General features: G+C 37.6%; 4 protein-coding genes across 7 annotated transcripts in view; 2 read left to right on the top strand and 2 right to left on the bottom strand.

Annotated features, from left to right (window-relative positions):
* Positions 1–123: 123 nt before the first annotated feature.
* Positions 124–3,619, top strand: LOC107549198 (complement component C8 gamma chain-like). Its single transcript, XM_016230194.1, has 5 exons — positions 124–262; positions 1,343–1,413; positions 2,063–2,170; positions 2,456–2,485; positions 3,129–3,619. The coding sequence occupies exons 1-5, from the start codon at positions 168–170 to the stop codon at positions 3,137–3,139; spliced, it is 315 nt and encodes a 104-aa protein (XP_016085680.1). The 5' UTR covers positions 124–167; the 3' UTR covers positions 3,140–3,619.
* An 804-nt stretch (positions 3,620–4,423) lies between these two features.
* Positions 4,424–6,257, top strand: LOC107549197 (lipocalin-like). 2 transcript variants are annotated; one of them, XM_016230193.1, is made up of 7 exons: positions 4,424–4,593; positions 4,961–5,100; positions 5,197–5,276; positions 5,358–5,471; positions 5,561–5,662; positions 5,749–5,782; positions 5,916–6,257. In XM_016230193.1, the coding sequence occupies exons 1-6, from the start codon at positions 4,498–4,500 to the stop codon at positions 5,766–5,768; spliced, it is 552 nt and encodes a 183-aa protein (XP_016085679.1). In that variant the 5' UTR covers positions 4,424–4,497; the 3' UTR covers positions 5,769–5,782; positions 5,916–6,257. The 2 variants fall into 2 exon arrangements, with proteins under 2 accessions (XP_016085679.1, XP_016085678.1); XM_016230192.1 differs by having other exon boundaries at positions 5,749–6,257.
* A 143-nt stretch (positions 6,258–6,400) lies between these two features.
* On the bottom strand, positions 6,401–14,576 carry LOC107549196 (zinc finger X-chromosomal protein-like). 2 transcript variants are annotated; one of them, XM_016230190.1, is made up of 8 exons: positions 14,240–14,576; positions 12,796–12,894; positions 12,403–12,717; positions 11,083–11,235; positions 10,820–10,957; positions 10,612–10,746; positions 9,412–9,561; positions 6,401–8,617 (listed from the first exon to the last, which is right to left on the bottom strand). In XM_016230190.1, exons 2-8 carry the CDS (start codon positions 12,860–12,862, stop codon positions 7,383–7,385), a joined length of 2,193 nt encoding a protein of 730 aa, XP_016085676.1. In that variant the 5' UTR covers positions 12,863–12,894; positions 14,240–14,576; the 3' UTR covers positions 6,401–7,382. The 2 variants fall into 2 exon arrangements, with proteins under 2 accessions (XP_016085676.1, XP_016085677.1); XM_016230191.1 differs by having other exon boundaries at positions 10,612–10,728.
* Positions 14,577–15,506: 930 nt separating this feature from the next.
* Positions 15,507–25,630, bottom strand: part of LOC107549195 (eukaryotic translation initiation factor 2 subunit 3) — a 20,648-nt gene continuing 10,524 nt past the window's right edge. For both annotated transcript variants that reach the window (XM_016230188.1, XM_016230189.1), the window contains exons 3-13: positions 24,200–24,263; positions 23,979–24,106; positions 23,591–23,712; positions 21,050–21,144; positions 20,787–20,945; positions 20,099–20,233; positions 19,919–20,013; positions 19,605–19,749; positions 19,345–19,514; positions 15,984–16,156; positions 15,507–15,831 (exon numbers count right to left, since the gene is read on the bottom strand). In XM_016230188.1, the coding sequence (XP_016085674.1) occupies positions 15,768–15,831; positions 15,984–16,156; positions 19,345–19,514; positions 19,605–19,749; positions 19,919–20,013; positions 20,099–20,233; positions 20,787–20,945; positions 21,050–21,144; positions 23,591–23,712; positions 23,979–24,106; positions 24,200–24,263 (1,350 nt within the window). In that variant the 3' untranslated portion in view covers positions 15,507–15,767. The remainder of the gene's footprint in view (positions 15,832–15,983; positions 16,157–19,344; positions 19,515–19,604; positions 19,750–19,918; positions 20,014–20,098; positions 20,234–20,786; positions 20,946–21,049; positions 21,145–23,590; positions 23,713–23,978; positions 24,107–24,199; positions 24,264–25,630) is intronic.

Genomic DNA, 25,630 nt, shown 5'->3' with positions numbered 1-25,630 from the left:
TAAACAAGGACAAGAAAATGACCAAATATGGGCATAAGAGGGAGGGAAACACAAGACTGACATAGACCAGACCAAAGGGGAACTGAACAGGCAGGAACTTAAATACAAGGGTATTTAATAGAACACAGCTGAACGGAATCATAATTAAACTAAACAAGGACAAGAAAATGACCAAATATGGGCATAAGAGGGAGGGAAACACAAGACACAAGACTGACCATTACCTTGGTTATGAGAGGGCAGGAAATCCCAAGTCAATAGGGTAAAATATAAACAAATCACCATACTTCTCAGGTGACTGATTACATTAAGAATGGCAAACACTTGTTTGTATTACAAGTTTGCAAATGAGTCTAATTAAATATCTGCTAAATTGCATACAATTCTAGAACAAAAATCTGAATATTGGATAAAGCCAGGTTCAAAAGTCTTGTGTCATTTAATTTACATACTTGAGTCAAAGGTTTTTATGGAGGGGAATTTGGATATCTCTTTTTATCACTCTATAAATCTGAGAATTCTGTCAACAGCCTGGGGTGGGGGGCATGTTCACCTTTTTTATTTTTTATTAAATGTTGTTTAAAATCAAGCAGAATATAAGAACAAACCTCTCTGTAAAAACCTTTAGAGAATGAAACTGTAAAATTTGGTCTATATAAGTGCTACTGAAGTGGAGATTTCTGGCTCAGTTTAGGAGAAATATATATTAAAAAAGCCTTTAAAGATATGTATTGTAATTGAAATATACAGACACAGATAGATAAAGTGCAATAAAAGAAACACTTAAAAGTGTAGTTTGAATGTTTTCTTTCCACTATTCTGAAAAAGAAAAAAAAAACACTTTATGAAAACCCCAAAAGCTGCATGGGAAAACAGCATTTTTGCCTGTATTATCTCACTTTCAAGATCAAGATTTTCTCTGAGGCATTACAAGTTCATCAGGCAGTAAAATGCTTATAATACTAATAAATCAAGCATTCCTAAACAGTATTTTTAGATTTTGTTAAATTAAATTATGATGATAGTGTACCATCTTGTGAGTATTAACTTGCACAGGTAGGCCATGATTATGATGGTTGCATGATGATGATGCAACCTTAAAAATGTTCCCTTTGGCAACTTGTATAGACTCTCATTTAATTACAACTGATGTGAGCAAAAGCATAGGATGGTCAAGATACAGCTTGCTTTGTCAAAATATTTTTTTTCATGGGTATATTTCTCTTATATTTAAATCACCAAGAAATCCCTAAACACACACACACACACACACACACACACACACACATATATATATATTTCATCTTATCTGCTCATCCATTGTGCTTTTTCCCTATGTTAGCAATTTTGAGTGCTGGGAAATCAAGCAGAACTACATGAAAACAAAGACCCCTGTCCAACTGTTTCTCCAAGGTAGGTATCCTGTGCCGACTGAACCACACTGACCACTAGAGCAGGGTTCAAAGCCTGTCATTCATACCACTGATGGCTTTCCTTTGTTGTGAAATGCTCCCTGACCTGGACTGACAGTTGGTATGCAATAGATGAAAGTGATTTTATAATCATCACAAGTCATTTTGAAATACTTTTTAAAGAAAAGGTTTGAAAAAATAAAAAAGTATTGAGTATTAATTAACATAGGGATCTGATTAGGGTTTGGTTTAATGTTTGTTTCTTGTAAATAATTATGCAATTTTTTTTACTGTTATTACTAAAGTACATGTAACATTTCTGAAGGACACCAAAACAAAGTGTTTCTGTGGACAAATAGCCTACATTAGATCCAGCATGTGTTTGACCACTTTAGACAACAACATATTTGCAAAGGATGCCATAAGATAACATTTTTATTTTCATAGCCATCAGGTTCTCTCAGGTGACCTATAGCGGAGTTCCACTAAATTTGACAACCAAAGTGTCCAAATACCATGTTTATTATTATTATTATTATATTTATTGTTTATAATATAACAAACACATTCTTAATCAATTACTCTTGGTTATTTATTTATTTTTCAAAGCAAATACAATGGCATTCAATAATGTCAAATTTCTTATGCAGGTAAGAGACCTGCTGAGAATGTGGACATAATGGTGCTGGAGACGGACTACAGCTCCAATGCTACGGTGGTTTTTAAGAGAGCAGGGGAAATTACCATGAAACTATATGGTAGGTGTTCTAGTCTCTATTTTAAACCTCTCAAACCCATCCTTTTGTGTCACACTGGCACCACTGTGAAAAAGAGTAGGCTACTTTTTTAAAGGACGGTCCAGTGAAGGGCCTGATAATATATTGGAAAAAATTTGAGGATCGTGCAAAGATATTTAATTTGGGATTGGACGTCATTTTCCAGAATCCTGACTACGGTGAGACAATGGACTAATTCAATGTAAATAATAAAATAGAAACACAGCGGATGAACACTCTTTTGAATTCCTTTTGACTCTTTTCCAGGGTTCTGCGAGTCCACAGAAAAGGTCCTGGGTAAGAGCTACATTTTTTTCTTTTTACATCGGCTTAATGTTTAATTAACTGACATTTACAGACCTGTATATTTTTAAGTAATTTAATAGCTGCTGCATTCTAAACATCGCACTGCTGATTCTAATGTCATATTCATGCACGAGTCGTTATTTTGTAACGGATCTTTTTAATGATTCAAGTGAACCGATTCGCAAAGCCTATATAAATAGGCCTACTCGACAGTAATGGAGAACATTGAAATACATTAAACGTATTCGAGTACAGAATCATAAAATGTTTAACGGAACACTTATTTTCAATAACACGTATAATCGCGCGCGAGGAGTTTTGCGAATTGATTCAATTGAATCGTTTAAACGAGCCGATTCTCGAAATGAATCAGATTTCTCGACTTCTCTGTGCCGTTGCTTGGTTTTAGGCTTATTGGCTGAAATAAATGTTTTTTTACCCTACAAAATGAACCAATCCGGACATTTGTGCATCACCCGCGTGTGTTAGAATCACGTTTTCTGTTTTACAGGCATGTGTTGCTAAACTTGCATAACTTAAATTAGGTTTTGTAACAAAAATAAACTGTATGATTTTGTATAATCTCTATTTTTGCCTAGCAACCTAACAACACTATCATTGCTTTGTCCACCAGATCTGACCTAAAACCAGCATCTTGTGAGCACTGTGAGAAAGCATTGTGCTAAGAATTTCACCAATAAATTTAATTAGTAATTTCAAGGTTTTGTGTGTTAACTTTACATTTTCTAGTTTGATCATGAACAATAGCATTCAATATAATATAGGAACCAGTAGATATTGAGGAAAGCACATCCCCCTAATCTTTAATTTATTTGGGTTACATCCTTGCTAATAAGTATCGAAAGTGGTGATTTTGCTCAAGCCATTCTAGATGTAACAGAAGAGTACTTATACAACAAGGCAAAGGCATCTTGATGAGGTTAGTGTGGTTTGTGATGTAACTCTCAAAACAAGACTCTGCCTGCCCACCCTTTCAGAGTTACACAACACAAGGGGTAAACATGTTACATATCCAACATTCCAAAAAATATCCTACGGTAATCATTTTCATATGGAAAAACATCTAACACAGAAATTAACTAGTTTTTAACACAAAATAGCTTTTTGCAGCAACAGTCACAATCACCCGATAGGGTGGGCAAGAGCTTGATTTGGATAAAATGCATTTTGATATTTTGCATTGCATTTTATTACAAGCACTTTTGGACTTAACATCATCCCCAGTCTACACTACCATTCAAAGGTTTGGGGTCAGTAAGATGTTTTAAAAATACTTTAATACTATAAATAATTTATTCAGCAAGCGTGCTTTAAATTAATCAAAAGTGACAGCAAAGACAAATATTACAGAACATTTCTGTTTCGAAAAAAATGCGGTTCTTTTGAACTCTCTATTCAAGGACTCTTGAAAAATGGTTTAGACAAAAATATGAAGCACTGAGTTAAACTTTGATAATAATAAAAAAAAATTCTGGAGCAGCAAATCAGCACATTTAGAATGATTTCTGAAGGATCGCGTGACACTGAAGACTTTGCCATCACAGGAATAAATGACATTTGAAAGTATTAAACAGAAAACAGTTGTTTTGAATCATACTATTTAACAGAATTACTGCATTTCTGGTCAAATAAATGCAGCATGGATGAGCAATAAGAAACTTCTTTCAAAAACATAAAAAAAATGTTTGCATGTATTGCATGAAGGCCAAACAGGGACATCAGACTGTAGGGTCATAAAAAGCATCAAAAATACCCTCAAACACCCACATATACCTGAAAAAATCTACACGTGCATGTTGCAAGTTGTGTAACGACTGTAATTATCATTCCTGCTGTGTCGTCGGAGGTGGGAGGGACTCAAGGAGGGAGGGTTTGGGGGGCTCAAATCTGAGGATAAAACAGGGGCTGCCTTTCGTCTCCTCTACACAGCCAACTTTGCCTTCTGAACTGCATATAGAGAAAGAACCTACACTTCTACAGCCATGATGACTGTCGTTTTAAAGATGCTGTGCGTTCTGCTCTGTGCAGTGTTCGCCTCTGCTGATGTCATGCCCATGACTGACTTCGACATGGAAAAGGTAAAAAATTAAAATGTACAGGCATTTACCTTGCAGTTTTACTGCAAAATACTATAAATGAAAGCATTTAAGTGTTAGAAGTGAGTTTTAGGGCTATTCTCAGGTTCGGTTTACTCTTAAAAAGGTTCTTTAATGCCATCAGTGGTTACATGAAGAAACTTCCATGGAATCTTTCCATTCTTTATAGTGTAAAAAGGCTCTTTAGATTATTAAAATATTCTTCACAGTAAAAAAAAAAGGTTCTTTTAAGAAGTAAAGGTTCTTCAGGGAACCAAAAAGGTTCTTCTTTGGCGTCACAGAAAAAAACAAACATTTTGAAACCTTTATTTTTAAGAGTGTTGGTCTAAAATAGTTATATTCTGTGCAGATAGGAGGAAAGTGGTATCTCATTGGCTTTGCTTCAAATGCTAAATGGTTTGTCAGTCACAAGGCTGACATGACGATGGGAACTGCCATGATGGTGCCTACCGAGGACGGAGACCTTGATCTCAGTTACACTAATCTGAAGTAAGCTCAAGCTAGCTTTAGTGTTCAAGGAGAAGAGTATTGATAAATATTCTTATAATTACAAAAATAACTTTAATTACTTCATTTGTTTCTCAGGAGTGATGGTTCCTGCTGGAGAATGACACACCTCGCCAAGAAAACTGAGACTCCAGGACGTTTTGTCTTCTACAGCCAGCGTAAGTCGTCCTGCTTTTGCTTCAGCTTATGGTCAGGGTTTTTTTTGTTCCTTTGGCCTGAATGTGTTCAATTTTCATCAGGTTGGGGAAATGAAAACGACATGCGCGTGGTTGATGCCAAATTTGATGAGTACGCTCTCATTCACACTATCAAGACCAAGGGAGGTGTTTCTGAGGTTCTCAACAAACTCTACAGTAAGAGCTCGATTTGTCCAAATTACACAATTTAGCTGTAACGTTTTCCTGAATAAACGCTAAACGGACCCTGAATGTGTCATCAACAGTTCGTTCCACAGTACTTTCTGATGACTTGAAGGAGAAGTTCAGGCAGTTCTGTCTGGACACTGGCATCCTTGAGGAAAACATTGCCATACTGCCAACAAATGGTATGTTTTAAGATTTTAATCAATCCTCAATGATGTATTTTTTTTAATACTTGACATTTTTGCTAACTTTACCTGCTGTTCTGCAGGAGAATGCTCGGTTGCCTAAGTGTCTCAACCAAAGTAAGACAACTTCAGCTGGTCTGATCATTTCACCTGAAAAACAGATGTGAATTAGCTGGCCTTCTGTCTGCTTGGTTTTTGTCGCTTTCATTTTGTATGGAAACATCAGTTTTTCTTTTTGCCTTAAACACAGTTGTTGTGCTCACGATGACAAACCAATTTGCAACTACAGAGCAAGAATGTCTCAAGCAGGGGGACAGAATGGCAAAGTATTACCTTACCATCCAAATTATGCATTTTAATAAACTGAACTCAGTTCTTGATGTTTCTGTATTGATGTGTGATTTTTTTCTCCTGTAAATGTGTCAAACATGTTTCATAACCGATATGGCATACCTGTAAACAAATTTTTATGAACAGTGCTTGTCTTTGGTGGTTTTGTTTACTGCTGTTAGATTAAATTGGTTTACAAATGACAAATGTTGGTGTGATTCATTCAAATTCTCCATTTGCATTTCATTTTATAATGAAAAATAAAAACGTTTTGGACACAAAATACTGTTTATTACTTCTGTATTTACAAATATTTCATATACACATAACATAACATTTTTTAGAATCTCTTTATTCCAAATTATACATTTTCAGTATCTGTGTAAAAAATAAAATTTACCCTAAACATCTGAATAATAATAATAATAATAATAATTTGAGGGTGAGTTTTACAACAGACCAAAAGCCAAATGGCCACATTCAAGAAATACACAAACTAGCGTCTAAATTAAAACAAATTTAGAGAACCAGCCATTCGGCCTGATTTAATGTCTGCACACTCTGATTAAACCTGAAGATCTCTTGTGATTGGAGTACTATTTGCAATATAATTTATTGGAAATATTACCAAGAAACCCTGTCCTACATTATAAATTCATTGTCTTAAATAACAGCTCTTAGTAAATTAATGCACCAGTGTTGTCGATGCATTTCGGTTAGAGAACCAAAACGAAAGATGGGTTTCCCAAAAGCCTATCTGGTCTGAACAGCCATTTTTTCCCCTCAAATTAAAACAAATTTTTAGCAGCCACGGCATAAGTCGAGTTTTTCAGTTCTCTAGAATTAGACATTCTGCTCGTCTGAAGCGAAGATACCAGTCGATAAAGCATTAGCACCGTAGTTTAAAGACAACGGACTTCTTCAAGGCCTTATTCCCAAAACTTTTGTACTTGTAAACGCATGTGCACAAACACGCCACAATCACCAAAGCTGTTGTTTTGTGTAACATGCAATACAGGAGTCATAATTCAAATTTATAACCCGACGCTCCAACATAAAACTACACAAGTATGCATGTCGTCCACCCTTGATGGATTAGTACGCAAGTTGATCTATTTTCGCAATTAATCTAAAGCTCATCAGCAGATTTAGACTCAAGAAAGGTTGATTCAACTTTAAAAGAATGTATCTTCAGAACATTGACTTGAACTTTACAGCAGTGTAACTTGCAACTGGACACAAGAGATGGTTGTTTTTTTCTGTATTTCCTTGCACTTTCAGCCTGTACCATCAGGGATCCAAAAAAAGCCTCTAGTTGGCTTTTGGCCCTGAAGACCACAGTTACATCAGAACAGAGCTTTTCCTAATGGGTTTCTGATTGCAAAGGTCACATAGTAGGCATTAGATCTTTATGATGCCGCACAATGTGCTGATTCTTCTCCGACGGTCTGCGGAAACCTTTCGAGCAGAAGTCACATCGGTGAGGATAGTCTTTGGTGTGAATGGAGATCACGTGCCTCTTGAAACCAGACGCGTCGCCCGTGCTGTAGTCGCAATACTGGCATTGATAAACCCGGCGTTCCCGGTGGCCCTTGGACAGACCGGCGCCGCCCAAAATTTTCTTACCTCCATGAGCACTGAGTCTAAATGTCTTCTTAAGAGCCTTTTTGTCAGGAAAGGCCTGCTGCTCCTTGGTGTGCACGGACAAAATATGCCGGCTGAGAACAAATGGATCAGCGATTTTGAAATTGCAATGCCTGCACTGGTGTAACTTCTTAGCCTTATGGGCAGCCGAGTGCTTTTTGAGCTCCGACGGCCGGTGGAAGCCTTTTCCACAGACTTCACATTTATGTGGATAGTCTTTGGTGTGAACTGAAATGATGTGGCGCTTCAGGTCACTGGAATTGGAGCTTTTATGGTCACAGTGGGTGCACTGGTGCGTTTTGGCTTCCTCGTGTGTCAGGCCGTGTTGTAACAGCTCGTCGGGTTCGGCAAACGTCTGGAAACAGCGCTCACACTTGTAGGGCATCTCTTTGCTATGCTTGGTCTTCACGTGTGTCTTTAAGTTGGACGAGTCGGCTGATTTGTAGTCGCAGTAATGGCAGGAATACGGTTTCTCACCGGTGTGGGTTCTCATGTGTTTTTTCAGCTCTGAAGGATGCCGGAAACCCTTCCCACACTCCACGCAGATATGCGGGAAATTCTTGCTATGAACGGCGAGTAGGTGTCGGTTTAGAAGTCCTTGTTCTGCCGTCTCGTATTCGCAGAACTTGCAATTGTGCATTTTGGTGGTGGGTGGTGGGATCTGAAGCTTGGATTCTCGGTGGTGGTGCTGCAGACGGTGAGAGAACAGCGCCGCCTGCTGGTGGAACTCTTTTCCGCAGACTTCACACTCAAATGGTGCTTTACTGCTGAGGGTGTGGATCTCCATGTGGTTGTGGAGACTGGCTTTTTTGTTAGTGGTGAAATCACAGTCCGTACACTGGTATTTCTTTCGGTTTACGACATCCTGATGGTGATTCTTGGCGTGGCGCTTGAGGAAACCACGAGACTTGAACTTCTTCCCACATAGCATACAAGGGTACACCGTAAGAGGCTGGCCGTAAGGTCCAATGATGATTGCTGAAGTTGAAAAAGTAAACCAAAATTAATATATATGCTATAGCTGAAACATATGGGGGTCTGTAGGATTGTTTTAATGCTTTTAAAATCTCTTCTCTCTTTAAAAGCTGTATTTATTTAATAATAAAAAAATACAGTAAAAACAGTAATATTACAAAATGATTACAATTTAAGCAAAACTGTATTTTATTTTAAAATGTAATTTATTATTATAATAGCAAAGCTGAATTTTCAGCAGCCATTACTTCAGTGTCACATGATCCTCATGTTGATTTGCTGCTCAAGAAACATTTCTTAAGAGTGCAGTGCTGCTTAATATTTTTTTTCAGGATTCTTTGATGAATAGAAAGTTCAAAACAACATCATTTATTTGAAATACAATCTTTTGCAACAATGTAAGTTGTTACATAATATATATATATTAAAATAAACGTTTTTGTTCACATAGTATATGTGTGTGTACTGTGTATATTTATTATGAATATATAAATATACAACCATGCATGTATATATTTAAGAAAAATATGTTACATTTATATATTAAATATATTTATATATAATATAAATTATATGAATATAATAAATATATACATGTAAATACATGTATTCAAAATATATACCGCAAGTGTGTGTATTTAAATATACATAATAAATATACACAGTACACACACATTGCCTCTTTTAGATGGCACAATAATATGCCGTTCACTAGTAGAATATATATATATATATATATATATATATAAAAAATTAAGTTATGTAAAATGTTAAATTAAAGTGCAGAAGAGATGTACCTGTGTGAACATGACGAAGTTCAGAACGTTTTTTGCTCCTGTTCTTGCTTCGCTGACGGCTGAGCCTTTCGATCATATCAGACTCATCAACATGCAGTAAAGCACTAGCTGCTCCATTCCTGTTCTCACAGCTTTCACTCTCCTCCCCACCTGACAGACATCACATCATATTTCAAGGTTATAATGAGAAGCTGTCTTGTACTGCAGATTAAAGAGATAGGTGTATTACAAAGTGTTCGATTAATGAACTATAACTCGTCTCAGTGATTAATTTAGATGTTGGCATAAAGACTAAAGTCTATTAGGAAGCCTGTCATATGTCCATTTCATAGTAGGAAAATTCCTTATTAGCTAATGTACAAATGATTTAGGAGACATAATTTAGGAGAATAGGAAACATGCATATTTCTTCAGAATTAAAGGCACAATATGTAAGATTTTTTTATTAAAATATCCAAAAACCACTAGAACAGTGTTATATATTTTGCTGACTTGAGTACTTACATTATCCCAAATGTTTCGAAGAATGTTTAAATCCAGAGAAATAAGCAATTTTAACTAGTGACACGGACCGTGTCCATAGTGTCGCCTGCAAATAATGACATCATAACCCCTCGATTTCCGGTTTTGTTTTGTAGAAAACATGGAAACACCAAAGACGCTTTAATATGCTATGCGTTTTATTAGACCGGTGATGACCGCACAGAGTAGCATTATAACAGAACGTTCAAATGTATCTAGTATGATAAAACAGCGCTGCTTACTTCCGCTGCTTTCCGGAAGGAGCGGAAGCGGTTGACTGTGGCATAATAAAAGGTCTGCTGCTTTCGAGCCGTGTGTCACGCTCGTCATCGGCCTCGTTTCGCTTCGACGGCTTTCAGCCTCACCCTGCTTCATATTTCGACGTTAATAAATCTTTAATACATTAGCTCATCCATGAACATGATTTCTGCCCGAGTCCCATTGGATTGCATCGGCTGTGGGGATGAAGACCACAACTCCCATGATTCCACACCGTCACAGGTCATCCAACTAGCATTTGTTCCCTTGTTTGTTTGGAATACGCGCCCTCTTGTGGCAAAAAATTACACATTGTGCCTTTAACTGCCCAAAATTAATGTTAAAGTGATCAATATTGGTTATGGAAATACTGCACAACGCAACTTTTGAATATGACCAAAAAATGTGTGTTTCACTAACCGTAAGCAGCTGCCCAAGCCACAGGCATGAAGTCCTTGCCGAGCGATGCACTGTCAAGTGTCCGCTGAGCACTGCCAGGGTCCTCACCCCCTACCACCACTTCCATGTAGACCTCATCTGTGATTTTAGCCACATCTGTTTGAGGAAAAACACATAATATCACTTGGAGGAAACACCTTCATAAACAGCTGAGAGTAAAGGGACTCACTGATATCATCCTGGTTTTGATTGGCTTCATCCATTGACATGTACACCATCTTTTCTCTTATCGGCATTCCAGAAGGATCTACCAGCTCCACGGTTTCATCTACATCAAGCTCAGTGTCTCCTATGTCAACAGTGCCTCCTGTAAATTATCCATAAATCTATAAACACCAAATATATATACACACTAAGATAAAAAGTGTTTGATATAAGCTCTGTAATGAAGTACAGCATCGTGCTGCAGACTTGAAGAGAGTTCTAACATACCCAAGCCCTCCTCCTCTGGGTGAGCCTTGATGATGTACACTTTGATGACCTCTTGACCCTCATCCTCCTTCTCCACATCCTCTGGGTCTTCTAAAGTGCCCTCAATAGTAACTTTCGCATCCTCATCGGAAACCACCTTTCCAGCCTCATCCACTGAAATAAAACCAAGACAAACAGATGGTGACAAACAAACAACAAGCATATTCTTGCATCCTATATAATGTATTGTTAAATGGTGTAAAGAATAAAGCAAAAAGTCATGCTTTACGTTTACCACAGTCTACACAAAGTGGAAGCGTTAAACCGCAGCAACAGTAATATGGTTAAAAACACTTGTGTTTAATAAATACAAAATAATGAGAGAAGCACCAATTCTGATTATTACTTTCATGCTATGACCAATAGCTGATAAATATTGATATTAAAATTCTATACTATTTTATTTAAATAAACACTAAAAACTAAAATCAGTTATTTTAAACGATACATGATAAAGTGAATTTAGGCATCATGAAAATTATAATGTATGGTATGGAAATTTGCTAAAGATTAGAGTTGTTAAATTATTCATGTTTTTAAAAATTAACGTCAATTGAGCGTCAGATGATGGCAAAGGTCTAAATCTAATCTAAAATTAGAGCAATTCTAATCATCCTTCAGAGCTGATTGCACAATTCTATATTATAAAACGGATAGTTCCGGTCCTTGATTCTGATTGGTTGAGCCGCGTTCGAAGCTGTTGTAAATTACACAACAAACATACACCATTGTTTACTTCTGTGTGTTGCTTGGCAACCACTTTGTTGGAACCACAACTGTTTCTGAGGAACTTCATTGTTTGGATGTTAGAATACTATTTTTATTTATATCATTACACTTTATTTGCTCTGTTTTATTCTGTGAAACCTTACTACGTATATGGAATAACCGTTTTATAAAAGCAATAAGCCCTGTGAAGCCGTGGTTTACAGTGAATTTATAACAGCTAAGGGGGTTATAACGCCCCTTAGCTGTTATAAATTCACTGTAAACCACGGCTTCTTGGGGCTTATTGCTTTAATGAATATCAACCACTAAATGAATCTCTGAATTAAAATAAAATAATAAGAATATGAATTATAATTAATAATAAATAATGAACCCGCTGTGAAATTTATGTGAGGAAATCTTTTGCCATCACTTGGATCGATTTCGCTTACAAAAATGTGCTGAAAATGTTACTGTTGTCAAGCAGCACAGAAACTTCCTGAACAATGACTCATTAATATCCACAGATCCTTTTCAACAACTGTTTTATTCTGATTGGCTGAAGCCACTCACAAGAGATCATGAGGTAGTCTCCACAGGTGTCAGGATCCTCCTGTACCTGAGCGTCAGTCACCACATCAACCTCCAGTCCTTCTTCCTCCAGAGCCACTTCATCGGGTGACATCACACAGGTCTCCACAGCAATAGTGCCCAGCTCTTCGTCTTCATCTGTGCATGGCACGTACTCCGCCACCACATCCTCGATGGCCTCCTGGATGACCAGCTCCTCATGGGCGAGGCCGTGCACCGTGATCTTCTCACCCTCCACATCAGACACGAGAACCGACTCCTGCAGTTCAACCACCACCTCGTCTTCTCCATCAACCTCTTCATGTAGAAGAACAAATAAATGTCTTTACATTCATAAACCAACAATCTGAGAGACTTCAGTCATTGTTTGTTTACCTGTCCCATGGAATATGATCTTGGGCTCATGGGAATGGAGAGAGAGAGCCGTTACATCTTCATCCATTGTCTCCACTGGTCATCTGCATAATATAAGACCTACAGGAACAACATGCAAAATGAAATAAAACCATCAGAACACAATAAGAACATAAAAGTCTCACTTGTATGCAATTTACAGCATAAAATCAGCACTATATAATATTTTGTCAGAGTTGTCTTGCAATAGGATACGTTGGGATATAACAAAGATAACCACAACATCACAAAAGAAAGTGATAAAATAACCAGGTCATATATTCATATTTATTTTCTAGTTCCTTCCCATCACTAAAGCAATTAAGTTATTCTAGTTATACATTTTATATCCCAATCAAATGCATGTCTTGATATTTTGTATACAATAATATATATAATTTTTAGGATGAAAATCATTAAATCTTTTAATTTAAATGTAACAACATGGTTAAATGTAAGCTTTAGCAAATCTCAAAATGAACACCTGCTTTTCATACTATAGGCTACATCATGCTATTTATTTAGTTAGTTAGTAGTGATTGATTTCTTTTATTTGACAAAATTTTGTAGAATTTAATAATGGCTATCAGTTGTAGGCCATAACATGAAAATACTTTTCACATGTTTCTTGATATTGTATAAAATAACGAACATCATTTTAAAGATGGAAATCATTAAATCATATTTAAATCGAATAACGTTAGTTTGCCATTATGTATATAGTCAAATTATTAATACATCTAAGTACCTGCTCTAGACCAGTGAATATTTTTGAAAGTCTGGTACACCCTTATGTAGAAATACTTTAAATTGCAACACAAGCAGATTTATTTTCAAAGTTACAGAGCTCAAAAATAACTGCACAATAGGAATGACCTTATTATACTAGTAGTACAGTAACTTTAAGGCAAACAGGCTTCCATGAATCCCATAATCTGATACTGTACTGTAGAGTTGACGCTTCTATTCCCATCTGTGACAGTAAAGGGGCGTACCCTCGACGAGCCTGGAGCGCAGTGCCCCGCCCACTGCTAGAAATAACCAGGCACGCCCCCTTTCCCAATCATCGCCATTTTGAATAAATTAAAATAATTCATCAAATCTCATAAATATATACTTCAGTGTCAGCACAATGACACTCAATATGATCTGCAACACAATTATAGTTTGCGTAATCCATCTGAACCTTAAATCAATGTGTAGTTGCTTATGAATCAGTCATGCGGGTCTTGAGAGTTTCGTCTCCGCGGCCTACTTTAGGCCTCTGAAGGCCGCGGCTCGCTGCTAACAAAGGCCTACGCGCCACTGCAACGACGTTAATCTCTCTGACAGATAAACACGTATTATACACAGACTCCAAAATATCGCATCAGATGCTAATCTAACAAATTTCAAATTGAATATTCTGTTAAACTCAGCGGCCTACCGTTTGTATTTTTTTGTTTCGTTTCCAAGGCCGTACGGGTTTCCTTCTCCCACCCCCAGACTCGGGCAGAACGCAGACGGGGCTCTTGTGTGAGCAGGGCGGGCCGCCGCAGAGCGCGGAGGGGAGGGGCCGAGTCTGATGCGCTCCGCGGCGCTGCAGCCTCCAGCTCCGCCGGAGATTACGCCGCCTTCAGAGGCGCACGTCACAGCCTCGGAGCCGCAGGAAAATGCGGAAGGAGTCTGAGAGAAGTGGCCGCAGTCCGGCTCTTTTGGCAGGCCCGCAAACTGTATTTTCTCTGCGCGTTGGCCATTTTAAAACTAGGCGGTATTGAGTAAAACCAAACGAATGATTTTGTTTGGCGCTTTAGAAAGTCGCTTGTGAGGCAGTATTTGTGGGCTTTATTTGTGGGGCCGTGAAAGGCGTATGATGCGGAATGATTAGCGAGCTCGGGATATTAGCCAGTTAGGGATTTATGCATATAAATTGGTTTAAATTACTATAAAGGCTTATTAGGAAAATAGTTTGTGGTTGGAAATATTTGCCGAGTCGCACATTCGCACAGTTTAGTGCGAATACGGTTACTGACCTGGTGGTTTCACGTTTTTATTCTTTTCTTTTTATAAAGACGCTTGAACATATGTCAGTTTGTTCTAACATTAGGTACAGGCCGACATACTTTTATAAACAAGAACTATTAGCATACATCAAAAACCAAGCAAACATATATAACAAACATAATATAAATTAAAAATAGCGACAGCATATCAAAATACTCAAAAGTATGATAATATTAATACTCATTTGAGTTAGCTAAGCGATGAGGTTGGCTAGAGATAATCTGATCGAGTCTAATGTTCGAACATCATTAAATACTATAACTCAGGTATTAATTAAGGTATAATGCTGCCGAACTGCTCATTCAAAAACCTGTTACTACATGCTTATAGATCACATTTATCATGGTTTTAATATACAACAACGTTTGTTCAGGACATTTAAGTTTAATCAAAGGTATAGAAACCAACATATCTGTTGTGGACCTGTACCCCCACTTCTAAATAATCATTACTTATTGACTCAAGTGTTAATTTGTCTCCCCACATTTTCAAATGATTTTGGATGCGATTAATAACCCTGCATGCCATATTAAAATAAGGTTGTTGCAGCAATTTTATCACTACACTGCTCTTGCGAGAATAAGGTTTTAATAGTAATTGTAGTGGTTGAAAGGAAGCACCATTTTCAGAAAACAGAGCACACAAAACAGTTTGATCCAAAAGGTTTTTATTAGTCATCTTCTTTGTCAAGCCAAGGAATATTGTTTTCATTGCATTTCTCATATAAATGACACCAATCCTTCCACAGAGGATGGTGAACATCTTAAAATACAGGGCCAGTGCATTCCTATCAAAAAGAGCCTTTCCATTCACTCTGCGCTGATGACGAAACGCGCTGGCCTGTGCACGTGTGTGAAAATGATTTAATAATTATGTCCGGCACAGAGACATTGAAAAAATGTGGTCACTCCTCAATCATCATCGACTGTGGGTGTGATGGTCACCCCTCTCCTGATCTGACCCCATCCGATCAAACTAGAGAAGAGAAACAAGTCAATGACTGTTCAAACTACATTGATGAAAAGTGGAAAATATCTAAATGATAAAACAAGTGTTTGAATAATTGCGCATGATTCATTGATGCACATTATTTCACAGAACAAACAGCTGAATTAAAATGTGCTCACCGCCAATGTTTCTCCACTCTGCGACTCAAGGCGATCTTCTCCCCCACCTCTGTGCACACAGGGTTAGTGAGCACAATCTTGGCCAAATCAGCTTTCACTGCACTCACACGACCTCCTGTCGACAGCGAGCCAATGTTTACCATCAGCACCTCATTCTTCGACAGCTTCTGAACCTGTAGGCCAAATCAGTAAGAAAATCAAAAACTGCAAAAGCATTCAAAATATGGCAAAAGTACAGTTAAATCAGAATGCTTAGTTATTAACATTACATACCATATACACTCTACCATTCAAAAGTTCGGGGTCAGTAAAATTTGATGCAAGTGTAAAAAAAAAAAGATCAAGAGAATCAGAATCAAAGAATCCTGAAATATGTCCTAACCAAATGTATGCAATTCCAGTGACTAGCAATTTGTCCGCACCAGATGTAATACACAGCCAATCAGGTGTTGGCAGCTTTCTCTGTACTGCATTTGCCGCAAAATAGATAACCCAATTAAGAAATATTAAACCCTTTTTAACACTATTAAAAATACATACAGAGTGACTGAAATCATTTTTTGCCAGAAGATACACTTGTTTGCTCACAACGAGTTCACCGTATAAACACTGTTTCCCTTATTTTCAAGATCTGAATGGTAAACTATCCATTGTCCCTTCCAGCATGGCTATAAAAGTCATGGGAAACGATATTCAAACTCACATTAATCCCTTTTAACATTAAATAAAGCACATAATCAATATCTGAGATTTTTCGTCATAGTATGTACTTGTTCCAGCTGCGACGTCACAAATAGAAACTGTTTCTTAAACCGAATCCCTTGTCGCTTGAAGCATTTTGCTTTAACGTCTGGTTAGGACTAGGGATGCACCGAATTTTCGGCAACCGAAAATCATCGGCTGAAAATGGCATTTTTGGTTTTCGGCCAAAAGAGAAAAACAGCAAAATATAGGCTACATATAAGAATATATATTGCGCTGCACCCTGCCCGGCAGTGTTCAGCACCCAGGTTTCACTCTCCTCGTCACTGCACGGTTTGATGCTCCGCTCAGTATTCACTGTTGCCAACTCTCGCAAGATAAATAAGCAACCGCAGCTTCAAAAACAAGTCTAATATTTTTTTGATGACTTATCATCAATATTATTTATTATAAATTATTTTTTACCAATAAATGAGCCTGCAACATATTAAACAGAAATTTTAAACACTCTTTTATCTGAAAAGCAAAAACAGAAGTTATTTTACAAAAATCAGCAAACTGCAACAAAGAAAGAACAAAAATCATCTCCAATCACCTGAGAGCAGAATAGGATTGGAGAGATGGAAAAGGAGAAAAACAAGAGCTTCAAAGGGGAGCTGTAACATGGCCACATATTTATAGCTTACTAAAATATAGGCTATTCGAACCAAATGTATATACTCTTAGTATTGGTATAGGACTACTTGTTTTTTTATTACAGTCCGTGATAATTCACAATACATTACAAAAACATTGTAAAAATTAAAAATTAGGCTAAAAGAAAGTCATCCCACTCCTCTACGTCTACTTCTATCATCGCTTGGATTACAGTGTCACGTGCCTTCTTTCTGAACGTGATTTTTCTCCAATTATGGCGAGGAGGGGGCGGAACATTTGGCAAATTACGCTGCAGCACTTATATTATTGCACTGGTTGACTATTAACCGTGAGCAAACGGAGTGTCAATCAATGCATTGGAAAATACAGCGAACATAAATAAAGAAACGATGTTGCTTGTCAGATTTTCCTAACAAGCAACCATATTTTTTCCAAATAAGCCCAAAAATCCGCAACCCGGGATTTTTTCATGCAACTTTACAAAAAAAGAAGGCCAAAGTCGCGTATAATACACGGACTTGGCAACTTTGTCAGTATTCTGCTCTATGAATGTGTGTTCCGCTCATGCTCACCGGAAAAGCAAAGTCTGCTCAAATAACGTGCTGACAGGAAATTTCTATGTAGTATACTTGTTCCTGTTTGCAGTAGCGCTACTGTGCTGTAACATGGTGTAGGCTAGTACAGTTGTACTGGGCAACGCTGGTAAAATGATGCTAACTTCAGTGACGCTATGCTCTGCTCACACGCACTGATAATAATAGCTTTGTAGGACTATACATTATTTGGATAATTAGTCCAAAAAACCCCCCAAAAAACAACTTATATCTGATTCTGTTACACAGAAGTGAATAAAAATAATATACTGATATTTAATATTAAGGTAACACTTTACAATAAGGTTCTATTAGTTAATGTATTAACTATCATGAACGAACAATGAACAACACATTTATTAATCGTTCTTAATGTTAGTTAATGAAAATACAGTTCATTGTTAGTTCATGTTAATTCAGAGTGCATTATCTGTTAACAAGCACAACTGTTGATTTGAATAATGCATTAGTAAATGTTGAAATTAACATTAACTAAGATTAATAAATGCTGAAGAACTATTGTTCATTCTTAGTTCATGTTAACTAAAGTAGTTAACTAATTTTAACTAATGAACCTTATTGTAAAGTGTTACCAATATTAATATAAATTCTGTCCAGTTTTATTGTATTACTTTCAGTAAAAGTGTGGTTATTTTATTGGCTTGTGTTTTTTAAATTCAGTATCATTAAAATTGAGTTAAATTTAAAAAGTCTAACAAAATGACTTTATATTATTTAATAAAATAATAAATGATCATTACAAAGCATTTTCGGTTTCGATTTTCAGCCAAGTGCATCCAGAATTTTCGGTTTCGGCCCAGAATTTTCATTTTGGTGCATCCCTAGTTAGAACATAGTGTAATGGTTTCCACAAAACTATTAATTAACATTTTTAACTTTGCCAAAAAACAAAACAAAACAAAAAGATCATGTGACAACGAAGACTGTAGTAATGCCTGCCGAAAACTCAGCTTTGCCATCACAGGAATAAATTACATTTTAAAATGTATCCAAATAGAAAATAGTGTTTGAACATACCATTTAAAATTGTAATGATATTTCAACAAGATTACAGTTTGAACTGTATTTTTGATCAAATAAATGCAGTCTTGGTGATATTTTTCTTTCAAAAACAAACAAAATCTTACCAAAATCTTACAAACCCAAATCTTTGAACGGTAGTATGCACAGTATATTATGTCTGTATTGCTAGAAATAAGTTTGGCCAGCCTCGTGAAATAACACCATTACAATGCCTATGCATTAATAGTGGACTACATGAAACACAAAACTCTAATTTCGATGTGAGGAATTGCCTAAAATTCATAAGTCTAGTCTCATTCATAAGGATGTGGAACAATAAACAGAGTTAACATTTTGTTTTGATGATACTACTTTAAAAGCTTTACCTTGGCTGCTTTCTTGTCACCCTCAGTGCGCACGCCAAGCAGTCTTCTTAAAAGGAAGTAGGAGATCTCAAGCTCTGTGAAGATCTCAGGAAGAGCCCCCACAGCGCCGAGGACCTGGCCCACCATACGATCTGCTCTGCACAGTGTAGGGTCGATCTTGGTGCCAACACCTGCAACAGAGAATGTGCATAACAAATATTAAATCATGTAACAACAACACACACAATTACAAGACTGCAGTAATGTTTAAGTCTGCATACCAATAAGGCCACCAGGAGCAGCGTACTGGAGGTCATTGTGTTCGGCAAACAGGGAGACAATTTTGGAGAAGATAGGTTTGCACATTAGTTTTCCTTCATGGTCCTTAGAAACAATACCTGGTCTGACCTCAATCTCCTGTCCAACCTTGAACCAAAATAAACCGAAAGAAACAGAGGAGAAAAGCATAAAAAGAGGAACAGAAATAGCAACAGCAAAGCAGAAGCCTGATAGTCTGACAATGAAATTGCTTTAGGAATTGTGGGACGGTGGAAAAATGCTTGGCATAAATTGGATCAAACGAGTCAAAAGTTACCTTCAGGACTCCTTTGAGGATACTTCCTCCAGCTACACCACCTTTCAGATCATCTACTTCACAGCCAGGCTTATTGACATCAAATGACCTGATCACTGTAAAAAACAAAAACCCATCACTCATCTAAACTTTGACACTAAGCACAATGAGTCCTCTTTAGTAATATTCAAGGTCTCCTACCAATAAGTCGAGGCTCAGAGGTGAAGTCGCGGACAGGTACAGGGATCTTATTTACAATGTACTCGCAGACAACCTCAATGTTGTACTTGAGCTGGGCTGAGATCGGGATGATTGGAGCTCCCTCTGCTACTGTGCCTGAAGGAAAATAAATGAAAGTGAAACCATATTATAATAGGACAGTTTATCCACCAGTCACTCTGTACAACTCATTCAGGGCGTTTCGAGGACACATAAAAAGATATATTTTATATATTTCAAAAAGATGCAGTTTTTAACATTGATAATAATAATAATAATAAGAGGAAGAAAAAATAAATGTTTCTTTAGCACCATATCAGCATATTAGAATGATTATTGAAGATTCATGTGACCCTAAAGACTGGAGTAATGACTGCTGAAAATTTAGCTTTGCATCACAGGAATAAACTACACTTTATAATATATATTTAAGAGTAATATTTCACAATATTATTGTTTTTTTTACTTTATTTGTGTTCAAGTAAATGCAGCATTGGTGACAAGAGACTTCAAAAACGTTTAAAAATTTTTTTTTGTTTTTTAATCTTACCGACCCAAATATTTAAACAGTATATCTCAATTCACATCGGCAATGACACTGTTATGATCTCTTGTTCGACTATCAGCAAATCCATGATATTTCAAAATAGCACCAAGCTAAAACTCTTACCCTGCACAAAAGCCAGGATCTGTTCATACTGCTCTTTGGCCTGACTTTCTTTCACCAAGTCGATTTTGTTCTGCAGAATTAGTATGTGCTTGAGCTTCATGATCTCAATGGCAGCCAAGTGCTCTGACGTCTGTGGCTGAGGGCATGATTCATTGCCAGCTGAAAGAGTAAAGAAGGTCATTAGCCACTCATACAACGTGATAACGGCTGTGTTCATTACTTGCAAGACAAAAACCACTTCAGGTTACAAGGTAAATACACACCGATTAGGAGTAGCGCAGCATCCATTACAGCGGCACCGTTTAACATGGTGGCCATCAAGATGTCGTGACCCGGGCAATCCACAAATGAGACGTGTCTAAAAAGACAAAAAGGGGGAAACCATGATAACTGAATTATAAGAACTGACTATAGAGATTGATTTTCAGAAGGAAATTCAGAAGGGCAGTTGTGGGCTAGGGAGTGAATAACCCTCAATACCATGACTAAGGTGAGCAAGGCACCGAAACCCCCAACTACTCCCCGGGCGCCACAGCAATATGGCTGCCCACTGCTCCGGGTGTGTGTTCACGGTGTGTGGGTGTTCACTACTGTGTGTGTGTGCACTTGGATGGGTTAAATGCAGAGCCATACTTGGCCACACTCACTCAAATAACACATTGATTAGACCAGTGGTTCTCAAAAAAAAGAAAACAAAAGCACCTCTTCAGCAGATGGCATCGCAAGCTGCTATTGTGAATTTGCCGCTACCCTTCAACAGCAACACACAACCGTTGCTGCATCTCACCTCATCTACACTGGACGCAACAAATGCAATTCCATTTGTCCTTTGACAGAAGTATTATTTGCTAGTCAGAGGTGAAGTGGGTGCCAGATTTGTATTTATTTATTTTTTTTAAAGGGGCATTATCAAAAAAGTTTGAGGACCAATGGACTGTACTTTAAAGGGGTCATATGATGCGATTTCAATTTTTCCTTTCTCTTTGGAGTGTTACAAGCTCTTGGTGCATAAAGAAGATCTGTAAAGTTGCAAAGACTAAAGTCTCAAAACCAAAGAGATATTCTTTATAAAAGTTAAGAGTCAACCACGCCTACCTAAAACAGCTCGTTCTAACACGCTCCCACATACCTATGTCACGATCTGGGGAGATTTGCATAACGCCGCCCAAATGTTCACGCAAAGAAAAAAGGCGTAACTTTTATTCTTGCTGTAGTATTGTTGACACTGCAGCCATGTCCTGAAGACGCTGTGTGCTTCGTTGTGAAAGCGAAACTACTTTGTTTGGTCTTCCAAAAGAGGACGATATCCACTTCGTCATGCCTGGAGCTGATCAGTGCTGGTCGCTGAGGGAATACATCAACCATTCACCGTGGACAAAGCGGAGTCCAGCCTGCCTCAGCTCACTCTATCCCGGCCTCAGCGCACGCTAAGCCGGGGCTTCCCCTCACGCTAGGCCGCTGTGTTTTTCGTTGCCACTGATGATTCAAACGCGAGTTTTGGGCAGTAGAGTAGCACTTGTTGTTTGTCATTTCTCCGATCACAAATGCAGACAGAGTTTTATGTTTACGCGGCGTGATGCAATGCAACGCAACACAACGCGTAAAAAGACGGTATAAGTCATTATAATCAGTAATTATGTCCCCACTGGATGCAACAAATGCCTCGTTTGTAATGGGTTTTAATGTTTATGTCTCGTCGCTCCGGCCGGACACGGCATCAACAGTATGTGAGGGGCGTAACATTTCCGTCACACGCTTGAGGAATTCGGCCAATCACAACGCACTGGATAGCTGGCCAATCAGTGCACACCTCGCTTTTCAGACCGATGAGCTTTGTAAAAATCGACGCGTTTCAAAAAGGCGGGGCATAGAGGAGAAACGATAATGTACAGTATGTGGACTCCATCACGTGCGGGCTCACATGCTGCTCCATGTGAAAGCCCGCACATGATGGAGATTTACCGCTGATTACAGAACCGGCTTTTCTGACAAGATGCGCGTTAAATATTGCATGCGATTTATCGTGCAGCCCTAATAGATTTGATTCTAGTTTACGGTTTTGTTACGTTTCCTATATTTCATATTTTGCATGACCATATTCTACATCCCTAATCCTAACCAATACCTAAACTTAACAGCTACCTTACTATCTATTAATAAGCAGCAAATTAGGACTTTAGAGGCAAAAGTCGTAGTTAATTGTTTGTTAATGGCGAGAATTCAACCTTAAAATAAAGCGTAACCCAAAATTTTTAACTTTTGCATATAAAAAAAAAAAAAAAAAAAAAAAAGGGTAAATCGGCAGAATATAGAATCGCGATTCATATGTGAATCGTTTTTTCCCCCCACCCGCACTTACTAAACGGTTAAAGCAGCACTATGTAACTTTTGGCGCTCTAGCGGTTGACAAACAGACCTGCACACATCCCGCGGAAGAACATTCTTATTATAAGTGTACTGTAGTGATTCGGAATAAGACAAAAATGCAGTTTGGAAGATGAATTCATGATGTACTCACTCATTATATACATTTTGCAAATTTTGAACACAGAAAAAGTTACATAGTGCTGCTGTAGGAATAGTTCACGTGTGAACTGATGCTATTTTTCATGTGATTTAATGCGCACACGTCATTCATTTTTGGGTGACATATACCTTTAATACTAATGTAAAAAAGTGCTAAGGCCATGTATTCAAATGATTATTTTATAGAATTGTATATATCTATATCCATTATATGATATTAAAATAATATATATATATATATATATATATATATATATATATATATAAAACCAACATACCTGACTAATTTGAAGTTGCCTTTGGTGCCAGGAATGTCTGTGGGGAACTCATCAGGTGTGCTGCTGCCACATGATCTGTAACACTCTGGCCTTGGACAACTTGGATCATCCAATTTATACACCTAAATATGGGATTTAATACAAAAGATATAAACTTTAAGCAAAAAATTCAAAAATCAAACCTCAGAAATAAATACTTCACATTTGCTCAAAAGAAATAACTTGTAACAGCCTCTCTTAGAGGAAAAAATTTTTTTTTCCTAAAAAGGGGTGCTGTAATTTGCTATTGCAAGCTTAAATTGAATCAAATAATTGCTATTACTAGCTTCTGACTCAGAGTGTAGCTTGCAAAAATTATTTTAAAGAGATTAGCAAACAACTCCATTACCTTAGCATTAGCATAACCCAACTTGATTGTAATGTTTCTCTCCAGCTCATTTTTGAATCTGACAGTGTGAACTCCAGAGATCGCTTTCACCACTGTTGATTTTCCGTGGGCTACATGACCAATAGTTCCTAGAGACAAAAAAATCGGCATAATTAATTTCATGTGACATTTGTTTGTATGCAAAGCAGCACCTTGCACAAACCAGTAAAAAGAAACCTCACCTATGTTTATTGTGGCTTGTCTGCTGATGATCTCTTGGGACAGAGGAGTTAGTTTCCTCACATCCTATAAGGCAAAACAGATTTGTTAATGCTAATCATCAAGAAAAGGAAGTATGGCAAGTTATTTCATTTGTAAGTTAACTTTAAGAAAAACATACAAACATCAAAAATATCAGTAGTGACAAGCTTCAAAGTAGGCCTGGGCGATAAAACGGTACCAATATTTATCGACGGTACACCTTCATCGATAACAATAGAAAAAATGTTCGATATAGTGCACGATATAGGCATGTGTTATGAGTGACGCAGACAGCACACACAAACACATGCTGTAATGCCTGCCTGTCATGAGGAGATTGTGAATTAAAAAAAAAGAATATTAGTCGAATTTAAAATAAACATTTGCATCTAAATGCAAAAATGGTACAATCGAATGTTAGGTGTGCGTCAGGGAGCATCATCAGTGGAGCACGAGATGCGGTGATGATGTTGTAAGTAGGGATGCACCGATGTACCTATACTGGTATCGGTATCGGGCCCGATACTGAGCTCCTGTACTCATACTCGTTAAAAATGCCCCGATACCAAACGCTGATACCACACAGCATGTGTTAAGTGCCATATTCAGACAATGAAACACCGACAACAGAACAACAGACAGCAGAATGGAGTTATTAGAGATTAAGGACGTCTACGAAGTATATCTATGCAATGAATATAATGGTAAACATTCAGTATTGCCTGTATAGCTGATGTGCGTGAGCTGATAAGCAAAGCACGCTGAGTGGATTGAGCGCGCTGCGCGCAGATGCACGAGCTTGTCGAGTGAATATACCTTTCTCACAGACATCACTGGAAAGTTTGTAGTTCGGTCGGATACGTCAAAAACAAGTAAGTAAAACAATGCACAAGTTACTTAACGGTAGGGAGAGAGAGAGAGAGGGAGAGAGACAGAAAGAGAGAGAGCACGCACGCAATTCTGTTGTATCATCATTGATGCTCACTCACTTAGCACACGCATCATTTGGATTAAAATTAAATCGTAAAAATAAGACCATTTATAGGGGCATTCACTATAAACAATTTATTTTTAACCTTAGGCATACATGACTTTCTGGCGAAAGTGAATCTAGCAGCCCGTGTGAAATGTGTTAGGCTGTACTATTCTGCATCAGTACAAATACGTGCACGTGTTGCGCGTGTTTTGCTTGCTTGAGTGTTTCTGCATTATATGAGTGGCTTTGGAATATAAATCGCAGCACGTTTCAGATGGAAAAAAACACGACTTCTATATCTGAAAATATCACAGTTAGTAGATTTGTAACGAGTGGTTGCCTGCATTATTACAGCAATGTGCGTGATTACAGTACTAAGCCGCTGCAATGGAGCAGCTCTAATGCTATTAAATTAAAGATGATGTACCATAGAGCA

Source organism: Sinocyclocheilus grahami, unplaced genomic scaffold (genome assembly GCF_001515645.1).
Source record: "Sinocyclocheilus grahami isolate Dianchi unplaced genomic scaffold, SAMN03320097.WGS_v1.1 scaffold365.1, whole genome shotgun sequence".
In the NCBI taxonomy this organism is placed as follows: domain Eukaryota; kingdom Metazoa; phylum Chordata; class Actinopteri; order Cypriniformes; family Cyprinidae; genus Sinocyclocheilus; species Sinocyclocheilus grahami.
Note: the sequence above shows the minus strand (reverse complement) of the source record. Positions and strands in the feature narration are given on the sequence as shown.

Bases quoted from the DNA above. Each gene is read 5' to 3' on its own strand.
- LOC107549196 (XM_016230190.1), bottom strand. From the start codon at position 12,862: ATGGATGAAGATGTAACGGCTCTCTCTCTCCATTCCCATGAGCCCAAG. The intron at 9,562-10,611 runs GTTAGTGAAACA...GATGTCTGTCAG, and splicing joins GGCTTGGGCAGCTGCTTACG to GTGGGGAGGAGAGTGAAAGC. The intron at 8,618-9,411 runs GTACATCTCTTC...TTTCAACTTCAG, and splicing joins ACTTCGTCATGTTCACACAG to CAATCATCATTGGACCTTAC.
- LOC107549198 (XM_016230194.1), top strand. From the start codon at position 168: ATGACCAAATATGGGCATAAGAGGGAGGGAAACACAAGACACAAGACT. The intron at 263-1,342 runs GTAAAATATAAA...TCCCTATGTTAG, and splicing joins GGAAATCCCAAGTCAATAGG to CAATTTTGAGTGCTGGGAAA. The intron at 2,171-2,455 runs GTAGGTGTTCTA...ACTCTTTTCCAG, and splicing joins AATTACCATGAAACTATATG to GGTTCTGCGAGTCCACAGAA.
- LOC107549197 (XM_016230193.1), top strand. From the start codon at position 4,498: ATGATGACTGTCGTTTTAAAGATGCTGTGCGTTCTGCTCTGTGCAGTG. The intron at 5,277-5,357 runs GTAAGTCGTCCT...AATTTTCATCAG, and splicing joins TTTTGTCTTCTACAGCCAGC to GTTGGGGAAATGAAAACGAC. The intron at 5,472-5,560 runs GTAAGAGCTCGA...TGTCATCAACAG, and splicing joins GGTTCTCAACAAACTCTACA to TTCGTTCCACAGTACTTTCT.